This window comes from Gopherus evgoodei, chromosome 1 (genome assembly GCF_007399415.2).
Source record: "Gopherus evgoodei ecotype Sinaloan lineage chromosome 1, rGopEvg1_v1.p, whole genome shotgun sequence".
Taxonomy (NCBI): Eukaryota; Metazoa; Chordata; order Testudines; family Testudinidae; genus Gopherus; species Gopherus evgoodei.
In genome coordinates this window covers 37,148,415-37,162,039 of record NC_044322.1, presented here as the reverse complement: position 1 = coordinate 37,162,039, position 13,625 = coordinate 37,148,415, and the positions used below count along the sequence as shown (strand labels likewise).

General features: G+C 41.9%; 1 protein-coding gene across 3 annotated transcripts in view; it reads left to right on the top strand.

Annotated features, from left to right (window-relative positions):
- Nucleotides 1–13,625, top strand: part of ZDHHC20 (zinc finger DHHC-type containing 20) — a 72,820-nt gene that overhangs the window by 30,168 nt on the left and 29,027 nt on the right. For 2 of the 3 annotated variants that reach the window (XM_030561927.1, XM_030561917.1), the window contains exons 2-3: nucleotides 1,099–1,125; nucleotides 9,723–9,817. In XM_030561927.1, the coding sequence (XP_030417787.1) occupies nucleotides 1,099–1,125; nucleotides 9,723–9,817 (122 nt within the window). The remainder of the gene's footprint in view (nucleotides 1–1,098; nucleotides 1,126–9,722; nucleotides 9,818–13,625) is intronic. The other variant, XM_030561935.1, reaches the window with a different exon arrangement.

Here is a 13,625-nt window from a genome sequence, read left to right as displayed (position 1 = left end):
GACCGCATGACTGAAGTGGGTCTTCAAGGGGGACTTAATGTGGAGAGGATGAAGGCCTTGCAAACGAGCACAGAAATGCCCTGCCTGTGCAAGGGGAAAACACATGGCTGTGTCTGTGCAAAGCTGACAGACAGTGGAAATTAGGAAAGTTGGCAGAGTAGGGAGGAAGGAGACAATGCAAAATGAGACCTGCTCAGGTAGGGAGGGAGGGGCAGAGTTATGCAGAGCTTTGGAGATGGTGATGACAAACTTGAATCTGGTGTGGTAGCAAGTGGAGAGCCAAGGAAGGGATTCAGAAAGGGGTGTGACATGATGAAAATCAGAAGCAAGGAAAATTTCCAGTGCAATATTTTGTGTGGATTGAAAAAGTTGGTTTAGGGAAGCCAGAGAAGAGGATGTTGCATTAGTTAAGACAAGATATAATGAGGGCCTGAACAAGGGATTTAGCTGTAGGGGTAGAAATAAATGGTGACATCTTAGAGATATTGAGGAGGAAGAAGTGATGAGACTTTTAGATATGAGCTGAATGTGTCAGGCAGGGGAGAGGAAGTCAAAAATAGCTTGTAAATTACTTGCCTGCGTGATGGGGAGGACGATGGTGGTGTTGAAAGTGTGGAGCTCTAGAAAGTAGATTGGATGTGACTAATACAAAAATTGTATAGGGACTTCTGTGAAGGGCTCTCAGGTTATTTAAACTTCCCTCTGTATCTGCCACTTGAAGGGTTTTATTCATTTAAGCTTTTCTGAAATCTCTGTAGGCAGTAAATAAGCTGTTGCGTGTGTGTACAACCTAAGAAAGTTCGGAAAGTATAGTAGGTGTTCATGGCAACATGTTTAATTGTTATATTATGATCTAATTAAACATATGGATTAATGCTTGTGAAGAGCAGTATGCTTATTTGGCTAGAGCAGGGAGCTGGGGCTTCTGGCTGTTTGTAGCCCTGTCACTGACTTTTGAGACGTGGAGATCTAGAGGAGAAGTTTAATGAGTGTTTACCTCACAGAGTTATGGAGGCTCTATTAACATTTATAACATGCTTTGATCTTTAAAACACAATACAGATACACTTAACCTTTTCTGTCTTTCTTTTTTCTTAGTTACGATTACCTCAACTGGAGAAAAAGGTAGGAAACATGTATTACTCATCCTCAATAAATAAATTGAAAGTTTTATAAATAGGAAGGTTGCCTACTTCTTGTCTCCTTAATATAAATGTACAGTGTGTTTCTGATGTATAATTTACACCTACTTACCAATGCAATTTTGTATGATTTTATGTAACTCTCTAGAGAGAGTGAGCAGATGGGTACATAGAGGGGAAAACATAGGGAGGCTGGATCTATCAATTTTTAGTGCCACAAGCCTGGGATGATCATATTACCTGTGAGCAATGGAAGCATGACTTAGTTATGCAGATCTTTCAAAACAAGTGGTTGAGGAGGGAAGGGGAAATCAGACCCACATCATGTTTTCTATATACCACTCAATGTGTGTTATGTGGGTCTCTTTTATCTCTCTGTTTTTCCCCCTTGTTTTTAAAGTGCATTAATTGTTGTGGTAACCATACTATTGATATCTGCTATGGCTACATCCATTGCAGAATAAAATCAGTCATATGGTTATTGAAATTCTGAAGTTATCATAGTGATGGTTCTGACCACATTTGTTGTGTATATGTATTGTATTACATTGAAATAACTAGAAAAAACTATGTTGAGAAAACATTATTAAGGTTGCAAAATTAGGTGATGCCAGAATTAAACTTGCCCAGCCCCCTTATGTGCATACATTACATTACATTACAGTCTTTAGTTACATGATTACATGCTATTTTTTTCCATAAGACCCCTGTCTCATTCACTTCATAGGATGAAGCTACTTTGGGGCTCAATCAGGGTTGGGTAGGGAAGCAGACTTGTTTGTAGGACTCCTGCCTCATTTGTTGCAGAAATTAAAAAGTGAGTAGTGAATGAGGTTGGGGAGTATGGTCTCATGGTTAAAGCAACTGAATGCTGCCTTGGGTAATTAGATTTTATCCCAGCCTCTGCCACAGAGTTCCTATGAGATGTTGGACAAGACAGTTCAACCAAACTTTTCACAGGTGGTCACTAATTGTGTGGTCCTCATTTTCTGGGAGCCTAACTTGAGACCCTACAATCCGATATGCAGAGGAGCTGAGCGTACTCAGCTGCTACTGGGGTCAATAGGGACTGTGCTTTGAACATATAAAATGCTGTATAATGCCAAGCACTGTGTTTAAAAAAAAAAAAAAAAAGAGGGTTCTAGGCATTTCAGTTGGACATACAAAATTAATGAATCCTTTTTACGGCTAATACTGCTGTGCCTTGGTTCACCATCTGTAAAATGGGGATGATAATACCTCCTCACCTCACAGAGGCATTGTGCAAATACCTTTATGAAGCACTCTGATACTGTAGTGGTTAGCATAATAGAAAAGCTCAGGGGGAAATTAATAATTCTGAAGAATGAAGAGCTGAATAGAATCTAGTGTAGTTTGTACCTATAGCCCGGGAAATCTAGATATTTAAGACCCGATCCTCAGCTCACTGAGCAACCCCTCCTTTTCCTATAGTTGAACATATTTGTACAGGTTATACCCCCCCAACCCCCCCCCAAAAGCACCAGTAGAGGAGAAACCTTGCTTGTTTATAATCTTCCTACTTTTTTTGAAGAAATAACAAAAACAAGTCTGACTTGCAGGAAAACATTCACATTTAGGTGTTAGTATGAAATAGGAAATCTCCTTTACTTGAATTTTATAGCTCTTGTAGTCAGGTTTTTGTTGTGTTTTTTTTTTTTTTTTTTTTGAATCAGTAGAAAACTCAGCCCTCTAGCAGCCAAGGTGGTATCAATAGATTCTGTGATTTTTAAACCAAGAGCCCATATCTTTGCAGATAAATTTCTGCCTCACATTTCAAGTGTATTATGTTTAAATCCTGTTAGAGCAGTGCTTTATTTTAATTTTCTATTTAATTTAACAGGAAGTACATAGAACTACATGAGTGATCTATCTCTTGTTTGATGTGTGTAGTTTCTCCCCTAATTTGCCTTATTTTTAAACATGTGAATTGTTTTGAATCTGATATACAACCACATAAAAACCAGTAGACCCTATACACATGCAAGGCGCTAACGATAACCACATGAGGAAATCTAGAGTGGTGTGGTGTCATGAGTATCTCTGGGTGTGCATGTCTAATCCAGTTTCCCAAAGTTTCTTTCTCTATCTGAAGATTATCACAAGAGTTTAAGAAAACCCTTTTTATTAATCACATACAAACTGGGCCGCTGTTCTCCCACATGTTTTGATTCTGTAAGACAGGTTGTTAGAAAACATACTAAATGTAAGTGGTAAGGGCATTTTTGTTTTATTTGGTGCAGTGAGAATTCTGTAGGGTTTTCTGTAGAGTTCTTTCTGTCAGTCTTGAACCTCTTATCAGTGAAATCCTTCCTTCAGCTGAAGAAGATTTCCTATAGATCCTTCAAAAGCCTCAGCACTACTGAGTGATGCAAGACCTTCTTTTCTTCTAAGCACTCAGGTACTCCTTGTAGTACTGCCAGCACCTGTTTGTTTAATGAACAAAATCTGAGTAGGGGTCCTGAATACATTCCCCTTCCACTTGTCAGTTCAGTGTCACTAGACCACTTAGTCTGCCAACTTACATTTGTTCAGTGAAGACAGCAGAAGTAACTCTGCCAATCTCTTTAGTTGACTTCAGTTAAAATGCTGTTAAATTTACAGATTTTTCTTAACACTTCAAACAAAGTTAGACTTTATGGTTATTATCTCCGATTATGTTAGAACTGTGAATTGACTTTCCCTGCTAGTTGGTGCTGAGGTTATTTTATTCTTTCCTTTCCTTCATCTGGTTTGTACTTATAAGAAAATAAACAGATCTTAATATGAAACCAGCTAATGCATATTTATACATGGAGCCAGCACAAGGATCTTTGAAGGGTTGCCTTCAATGAGTCTTGCTGCTACTGCCTTTGTAGGTTGGGTGGAGTCTAGAAGGGAAACTGCTGAATCTAGTGTCTTTCATCCAGGGCCGGTGCAACCATTTAGGCAACCTAGGCGGTCACCTAGGGCACTAGGATTTGAGGGGTCGCATTTTCTTCAGCAGCAACCACGGCGGCCGGATCTTCGGCCGCCCCGGTCACCTCCGGCATTTAGGCGGAGGTTGCTGGGGCAGGGGAGCACAGGGAGGTCTGCCTGCAGCAAGTAAGGGCAGGGATGATGGCACGCAGGGGAACTCCCCACCCCAGCTCATCCCTGCCCCGCCTCCTCCCTGAGCATGCTGTGGCTGCTTCACTTCTGTCTTCCAGGCTTGCGGCGTCTAAGCTGATTGGCTCCACAAGCCTGGGAGGTGGGAGAAGTGAAGCAACGACAGCGTGTTTGGGGTGGAGGCGGAGCAGCAGTGAGCTGGGGCAGAGGGGGTGCCTCAGGGTGGGGGGTGGGGAGCTGCCGAAGGTGGGGCGCCTCAGGGCAGAGGCGGGGAGCTGCCGCGGGAGGGGGCGCCTCAGGGTGCCGATGGGGAAGGGCACAAGGTGGAAGTTTTGCCTAGGGCGCGAAACAATCTTGCACCGGCCCTGCTTCCACCCCACCCCATCTTTACCCTAGGAGGCACCTGCATGCAGAATCCCTTTCTCAACAGCAGCAGTAACGACAGCACGTGAGGCAGGATAGAGAGGCAGGGGCCTGTTCAGCATAGGGCCAGCCTCCAAAGGACAGGACCCTGATCCCAGGGACTTCCTCCTGCATGGCATACAGTAGCAGCTGGACTCATCTGGACAGGACATTCAAAAGACTCCTGTTCCCCTTGAAGAGTATAGCTGTAGAGGGCTGACATTCAGCTTCCAGTGCTGCATGACATAGAAATCATAGAATTGTAGGGCTGGAAAGGACCTCAAGAGGTAATCTAGCTCAGCCCCCTGCACTGAGAAAGGAGTAAATATATCTAGACCATCCTTGACAGCTGCTTGTCTAGCCGGTCCTTAAAAACCTCCCAGTGATGGGGATTCCACAACCTCCCTAGGTAACCTGTACCAGTGCTTACCTATCCTTATACACCTCTACCCTGATATAATGCGACCTGATATAACACAAATTCGGATATAATGTGGTAAGCAGTTCTGGGGGGGTGGGCCTGCGCACTCCGGTGGATCAAAGCAAGTTCGATATAACATGGTTTCACCTATAGCGTGGTAAGATTTTTTTGCCTCCCGAGGACAGTGTTATATTGGGATAGAGGTGTAGTTAAAACATTTTTCCTAATATCTAACCTAAATCTCCTTTGCTGTGGATTAAGGCCATTGCTTCTTTTCATACCTTCAGTGGACGTGGAGAACAATTGACCACCGTCCTCTTTATAACAACCCTTCACATATTTGAAGACTCTTATCAGGTCCTATTTCCTCTCCGCCAGCTCCCCACCTGCTCCCCCCAAGTCTTCTCTGGAATAAACAAGTCCAGTTCTTTCAACCTTTTCTCATAAATCAGGTTTTTTAAACCTGTTACTGCTTTTTGTTGCTGTCCTCTGGAGACTCTGGAATTTGTATCTTTCTTCAAGTGTGGTGCCAAAAACTGGACACACTACTCCAGCTGAGACCTCACCAGTGCTGAATAGAGTGGAACAGTTACCTCCCATGGATTACACAAGACACGCCTGTTAATACAGCCCAGAATGATGTTTGCCTTTTTATATAACAGCACTGTACTGCTGACACATGTTCAGTTTGTGAGTCACTATACCCTCTCATTCCGATCCTTTGTTGCTGCCTAGCCAGTTATTCTCCATTTTGTATTTGTGCATTTGATTTTTCCTTTTTAGGTGTACTACTTTGCTCTTGCCTTTATTGAATTTCATCTTGTTGGTTTTAGATGTTCTCCAATTTATAAAGACTATTTTGAATTCTAATATTGTTCTCCAAAATGCTTGTAACTCCTCCCAACTTGGTGTCGTCTGCAGAGTTCTCTACCTGATTTCATCACTTTTGCAAGAAGTCTAGACAGTTTTCTGTTTCTGCTAAGTATTGCTAGCACAGCCACAAATTTCTGCCCTTATTGCCACTAACTACTGTCTGTACTACCATCTGTTGTTGCTTATTTGCATTGCAGTAGCACCTAGCCCCAGTAAGGGCTTGGGGTGTGGGGGTATGTGTGTGTGTGTATGTGTGTGTGTGCGCGCACGCGCTAGAGAGGCCTCCGATCCTCAAGGAACTTGCTTTTTAAATGTAATCTTCTATGTTTTGGTTAACTCCCTACTGCTAAGACACTTTATTTGTGCCCTGCCCTCGTGCATCCATCACTTCCTCTTTCTAGTTCTAACTGTTCCACTCTTCTCACCCCCTTGCACTGATTTACCCAGCCACTTCCACTGTAATCTTAAATTTACCTTTGTCCTCCTTCCCCAACCCATCTTACTGTTTTTTTATCATGCCTCCTATTATGTCTAAACTTAGACATGAAGCTTTTTAGAGAAGACCCCATCTTCTTTGTTCTGTATAGTGCTAGTACCCTGGAACATTTCAGAGAGAAATAAGTATTCACGTCACATGGTGGCAGCTTTTAGGACTCTGCATACGAATATAAAGTTATTTTTGCTGACTGCTATGTCAGTTGAGTCCCACTAGCTCTATTCCATGACTGTTAAAATCATTCTAATCTCCCTCTAAAGCTATGTCTACACTACACAGCTTTTCGCGACACGGCTGTACCACTACAGCCGTACCGTTAAAAGGCGCTCAGTGTAGCCGCTGTTTGTTGGCAGGAGAGAGCTCTCCTGCTGACCAAAAACTTCCCAATGAGCAGCAGTAGCTTTGTCGGCAGGAGAGCACTCCTGCCGACAAAGCACTGTTCACACTGGTGCTTTTCCTTGACAAAACTTTTGTCTTTCGGGGTGGTGTGGGTTTTTTGTTTTGTTTTTAACACCTCTGAACGACAAAAGTTTTGTCATTCATTTGCCAGTGTAGACAAAGCCTAAGGTAAGGGAGTTCCTGTTTACTTGCCCCTTCTGCAAAGCCCCGCCCCTCTCACTCCATTCCCCCCTCTCTCCATCACTCGCTCTCCCTGACCCTCACTCACTTTCACTGGGCTTGGGTAGGGGTTTGGGCAGGGGATGGGTTCGCAGTGTGGGAGGGGGCTCTGGGCTGAGCCTAGAGAAGGGGGTTGGGGTGCAGGAGGGGGTGAGGGGTGCAAGCCCTGGGAGGGAATTTGGGTGCAGGAGGAGGCTCCAGGCTGCGGCAGAATATTGGGGTACGGGAGGGAGTATAGAGTGCTGGCTCTGGGAGGGGGATCAGGGCTGGGCCAGGGGGTTGGGGTGTAGGAAGGTGTACAGGGTGCTGTCTCTGGAAGGGGGGGTAGGGCTGGGGCATGGGGTTTGGGGTGTAGGAGAGGATTCAGAGTGCTGGCTCCGGGAGGGGGCTCATGGCTAGGGATTGGGGTGCAGCCTCCCACCAAGCAGCACTTAACTTCCAGCAGCTCCCAGTCAGTGTAGCATGGCTGCTGCTAAGGCAGGCTCCCTGCCTACCCTAGCCCCACGCTGCTCCCAGAAGGGGCCAACGCGCCCCTGGGGGCAGGGGGCAGCATGTCGCTCCGCATGCTGCCCCTCTCTGCAAGCACCACCCCCGCAGCTCCCATTGACCACAGCTCCCTGTTCCTGGCCAATGGGAGCTGCGGTGATGGTGTTTGCAGGCAGGAGCAGCGTATAGAGGGAGACCCCTGGCCATGGGGCATGCTGGCTGCTTCCAGGAGCAGCGTGGGGCTGGGGTAGGCAAGGAGCTTGTGTTAGTGGCAGCCCCGCTGCGCTGCTGGAGATTGCGATCAACTGGGAGATCCTCCTAGGATCGACCAGTCGATGGCAGTCAACCGATTGATGACCGCTGATCTAGATAGATCTTCCTCACAAGATGTTACAGAGAAGTAGAAACTGGTCAAACTAGTTTTGGATATCATGACTTTGTTCAGCCCTGGCCACCAGCATTAACCCAAGCACCATAAATTGTGGTGCTATACTCATCATGTCATTTTAAGCACTTGCTCAATCTCCTGCGATGGCTTCAAATCACCCAGTGAATTCTCTCTTTCTAGCGCCATGAATCCAGTTACAAACCTCTGATATAATTCCTACCAAGAATGGCTGTGGTCTATATGTGTGTCTGTTTCATATTACAGATCAGTGGCCAACTGCTTCTTGGTTTCCTTCCCCTTCTCCCAAAATGCTGGAGATGATAGCTCCCATTAAATGATTTTGAAATTGCCCTGTGGTATATTAACACCAGAAAACAAATCTCTCATCTTTTGACACAAGGGTCCTACTTCTGTTTTTGCACATGAGATTATATCCAACTCTTTCAGGAACCTGACCCCGAGTTGTCTGCAGTGCTGATGCTTCCCTTTAGTCCAGAAGAGAGCCTCGAAATACTTTATTTTGCAACCTTAAGGAGAATTTGGGTCATCCAGTTCTCATGAGTCTCCCAGACACTGCTAACTAATCATAAACATATCATAATTTATCTTGAAATTAGCTACACCTTTTCCTTAGGTCAGCCCCATTAAAAGAAATTGAGTCCATTGTGTGTTAAAGGCCAGCAGATCCTACTTTCCACTATGGCTGTGACAGTGCTGAGTCTACATTTTAGTTACAAATATTCCTTTTTATTTGGCAGGTGGAGGCAGAGAAGGCACCAAGAGTTATACAGACAAAAAATTATCAGAAACGCATAAGTTCTCACTATCACAAATGTTCATACAGAACTAAGATGTTACATCAAGAATTCCCATTATCTCGTCCCTAGCCCTTTATTATAAGTATAAAGAATAGCTTTTCCAAGATGGAATCAAAGTGGGAGCCTAGTATATTTAAAAACTACAGCAAAATCCACATGCGATTAATGTTTACCTTGTTTGAATTACAGTACAGGAACATTTACATTTTAAGATTATTTACAACCCCTTTTCAACACCTAGTAGTAATAAAATATAATTATAATATTGGCATGTAAACATTTTTAGTGCAATGCTTAGACTTTATAAGATATATATATATATATATTGCATAACCCAAAATTTACATTAACTTGAGTGTTTTCAGTGTCTGGTATCATTTACTTCATTTGCTGACAATATATTATACTGTACATGGACTGAATTTAGTAATCGAACCAATTGCAATATACTGTGGCCTATCTGTCAAGATAATTTAAATGTATACTTCCAGCTTTTTTATTTTGCTATTTCAGACATCAGACACTTTATTTTAATTTTCCTGAGGGTGGGTACGTGGGAATGAAGGTATGTTTCTAAAGTTGTGGGTTGCTGCTGTCATGATGAGACTCATTCAGTTGTTTAAAAAAAAAAAAAAAAAAAAGTGGGAGTGTAAGTGGGGAAATTGCTTCATGACCAAGATTTTGATCATCATTATTTTAGTAGCCAATTACATGAATCATTTCTAAGGATGAAGTAGCACTCATCATATCTGGTGGGCTATCAAGTGGATTTAGACAATTTCTTTATAGGGCTAAGCCCACTCAGATGTGCTAGTATTCCTAATTATCCAGTGGGTTTACGTGCAATTTATCTTACTGGCTTGCAGAAGAGAAATGACTTATCTACACCCAAAACCATTGCATTTTTATGTTATAATTCTAGATCTTTTCAGCTATATTCACTGAAGTCTTATTATATTTATTTTTATTGCAGTTGTCTACCTTGTGGTTTTTCATCTGTCATTTGTCATGTTTGTGTGGTCCTATTGGAAGACTATTTTTACATCTCCTGCTTCCCCCTCCGATGAGGTAAATTTAATGATGGAAAAATGCCAACACTACTTATACCATTGAACTCTTTTCAGCAGTGATCCTTGTTTTAAAGTACGATGTAATTCATCTTCTCTGTTCCCATTAACTGAAATAAATAGCATGCTGCCATATCGTGAATGTAAATAATTAAATTACTTTGAAAATTATCATAACCTAATGAAATTTTTTCAGATTGAATGCTTGTTTGTAACTGGTCACAAGTTTGACTTTCAGGTGCATATGTTCAAGTAATAAGATATGTGAGTATATATGTCACCACAGTGTTTTGCTAAGCAATAACTTCAGTTTGGTATTTAGAATAAATAAAATATAAGTAGGCTTGGAAGGATTCATTTTTATGGGTAAATGGTGGTAAATGTTGATTTCACCATTACACACACAATCTGACTAAAAATATTTCTATCGATTAATCAAAATTGACAGATAGGAAAAGGAAGAAAAATGCTACTTGAGAACATGAGGTTGATTGAACGATATTTACTTTGTGTATTTTGACACGCGACATTGACAATTTGGTTATAAAGCTTTAACTTTTTGAATCCCGATGCCTGTACGATGGGGTATACAAACCCCACACTGGGCCCGAAGGGGTTAAAAGGCTATACTAGGCCCAAGCAACCCCATCCCTATAGGCCTATTGAGCATGTGCAATGTGGAGAAGTGGGTTAAAAGGAGCTCAGAAACCTCGGCAAAGGGTTGATGGGTTGCAGGACAGAAAAATCCGGAAAGCCAGACAGAAGGTGGATCCTTGAGAGGGGCCCACAGAGCGGGTAAGGCCCCCCGGCAGTGCCTTCTCCAACCACCAACCACTTGGAGAACAAGCAGGTTTTGCAAGGCTTGGCTCATTTGGACTTTGTGAAGCTATTGACTGTTTGAACTAGCGGGGCCATGCCCCAAAGTGAAGGAGCACTAGTCCAGGGCAGCAGACTTGGACTCTCTACAGGGAAGAACCTGCCAATGGTACTTCCCAAAGGGCTCTGGGCTGGGACCTGCTGGAGAGGGAGAGGCCAGGTCCCTCTACGATGGCCCACTTAAAAGAAAAGACCCAGACAGAGGGGGAAGGCCCCAACACTCTTGACCTGGGGTCAGGAACTAGGCACTGGTATCCACTCCCCCAACAAAGAGACAAGGGATTGTATGTTAGATGCACTAACCAGTAGGCCACCCACCAAGCTCCCAACCTCTCTATCAGTATATCGTTAATTACTGTCTGATGCCGCCCCTAATTTCCCAAAACTGTGAACATTTAAATTGATTTTAAAAAATGCTTAAAACCAATATTTTTGTGCAACTGTGAAAATTTACATCAATAAAAATTGAAAAATGCTTAAAAATAAACATCAATATTATCTGTCAAAATTATTAAAAAAAAAAAAATTCTGCCAAAACTGAGTATAAGTTAAGACACAACAAGCTCAGTGACTCAGTCTGTATGTATTTTCATTACACACCCTTATTTGAACTCTCTCAGTGATGTTTCTTTGGATAAGGATAGGTTACAATAAATATTCGTAACTTTAAGAAGATTGTAATGCTCAGTGATAAGTCTGTTTAGAAGCTCAAGGCGTGGTGAGCACTGTTAAATCATTATAGAAAGAAATCTCTAAACACTGACATTAAAAAGTGCTAGCTTTATTGACAGAGGTAATTGTAATATAATCATCTCTCCAAGGAATGTATTAGGTGAACTAACCTATAACATGATGGCTTTTATTTTTTTCCCGTAAGTCAATTGCTCTATAGTCTTAATATCAAAACTGCAATTAAAGTTGTCCCTCTGTTTCCTGTAACTTTTTTAAAATGGCTAAACAGAAATTTTTTTATTCTATTTTTGACAGGGATGACTCTCTCAAAGCCAGCACTTAGCCCGAAGCAAATTTGTACAGGTGAAAACATACTTGCAATGGAAAAGCAGACACTGTAGTTCTATAATATGTATCTATAAAATGTCACAGAAGTTTACAGTAGAGTGAGAGAGGAAGCTGAAGAGAGAGTTCTGCTGGTTAGCTGAGCAAAGGAAGTAGTACTGAATATTTTAAGTTGTAAATTCACTGCGGAGGCTCGCCTTCAAATCATATGACTGGTTTAATTGGAGCCTGTTCTGTATGATGATGACAAAACACTTGGCAGATCAAACAGTTATCTCAACCAATTAGTTGCTCCAAGATTTGTAGAGCCACATGAACTTAACTTAAGCATCAATGTATTTTATAATTATTTTGGTGCTTGCCTGGTTACTTCTGTCTGCCAACATCTATTTATAACTAACTGTAATAAAAGCTGCAGCAAGGCTTCAACTTTCAGTGAGTAGCAGAGAGTTAAAAAGAGTTCAGCCATTTTAAGTGTTGATAAAATCAGGTCTAAATTGGAAAATTTCTACATATGCGCTTATCCAAAAGCCATGTTCCTCCTTTGAGCGCTCTTCTCCCACAGTCTCTGTCTGTCATCTCCATTCAGGCACCAGAGAAGAATATAGTATTGTCTCTAAACTGTTCTCACTTAATTTTTTCCAATTGTTTTAAAACATAGATGTATACATTTTCACGTAATCTTGTTATTTTAAGTACCCATTCTTGTAAAATGAGTGGCATCCTGTGATTTTACTAATGTACTAAAAAAGATTTCACACCTGTTATTGTGCAAATGTAATCCCTGCACATTTTATAATAAGGAAGAACAATCAACATTATGTGAGATCCCAGAAAGAGAGGAAGGAAACAAAGGGGCTCTTTGTTACTGTTTACATTAAGAGCTGCTGGAACTTTGTCACAATTGTTGATGTTTTGTTGATCTGTAACTTTCATCCCTTTGAATATTTGCATCTGTTGCCCAAAGAGAGGATAGACTTGTGACCCCATTAATATTCAATAGACATAATTATATAAACATAACTTTTTTGGGAAAGTGAACATTTGTTAGCCAATTTGTTATGGTTATGGTTTCTAAAAGGACAACTTTTAGAAAAAAAATTTAAACCACACAATTTTAGAGATTTAGGGTTTTGTCTATGCATTAGTTGGATGGCTTGTTTAGCTGTGTCTGTTAATTAGTGTTTTAAGGCTACTTTTACTCTCTTAGGCCTGGGCTACACTAGCGAGTGGTTCGAACTAAGATACACAACTTCAGCTACACTATTCGCATAGCTGAAGTCGAAGTTTCTTAGTTCGACTTACCTGGCCGTCCTTATGGCGATGAGTCGACTGCTGTGGTGCCCCTGTCAACTCTGCTTAATCCTCCTGCCAAGGTGGAGTATGGGCGTCGATTAGCGGATCAATTTATCGCGTCTCGATTCCCGATACATTGAACACTACCCGCCGATCTGGCGGGTAGTATAGACGTACCCTTAGTTAATTGCCCACTTCTCTGGCTCGGGGTTGAAGACATGAAGCAGACTCCTCCTAGCAGCAGTCTCCGCTTGACAAGGCCTCCTGAGAGGCAGCAGCAAATGTGTATTGCGGTACTCCTCGTCCTTCTACAGTGTTGCCAACTCTCATGATATTTGATATTTTATTTAAAGCCCTGTCTCCTGTAGGCAAATAATTATATGAAAATCTGCCTTTATTTTTTAAAAAGGGAAGTTTCTAGCCCTTGTGGTTGTGGAGAAAAACTTTTAAACCTGACCCAAGTGCACCCTGATGCCTCAAAACATTGAAGGCAAATAAAAAGAATACAGGATATATTTATTCTTTTTTAAATTCATGATTTGAAGCCAATTTCATAATTTTTGGAAACTGACGTGTTATGACTTTTAAAAAAATTGGAGCTGGCAATACTGCATACAGCA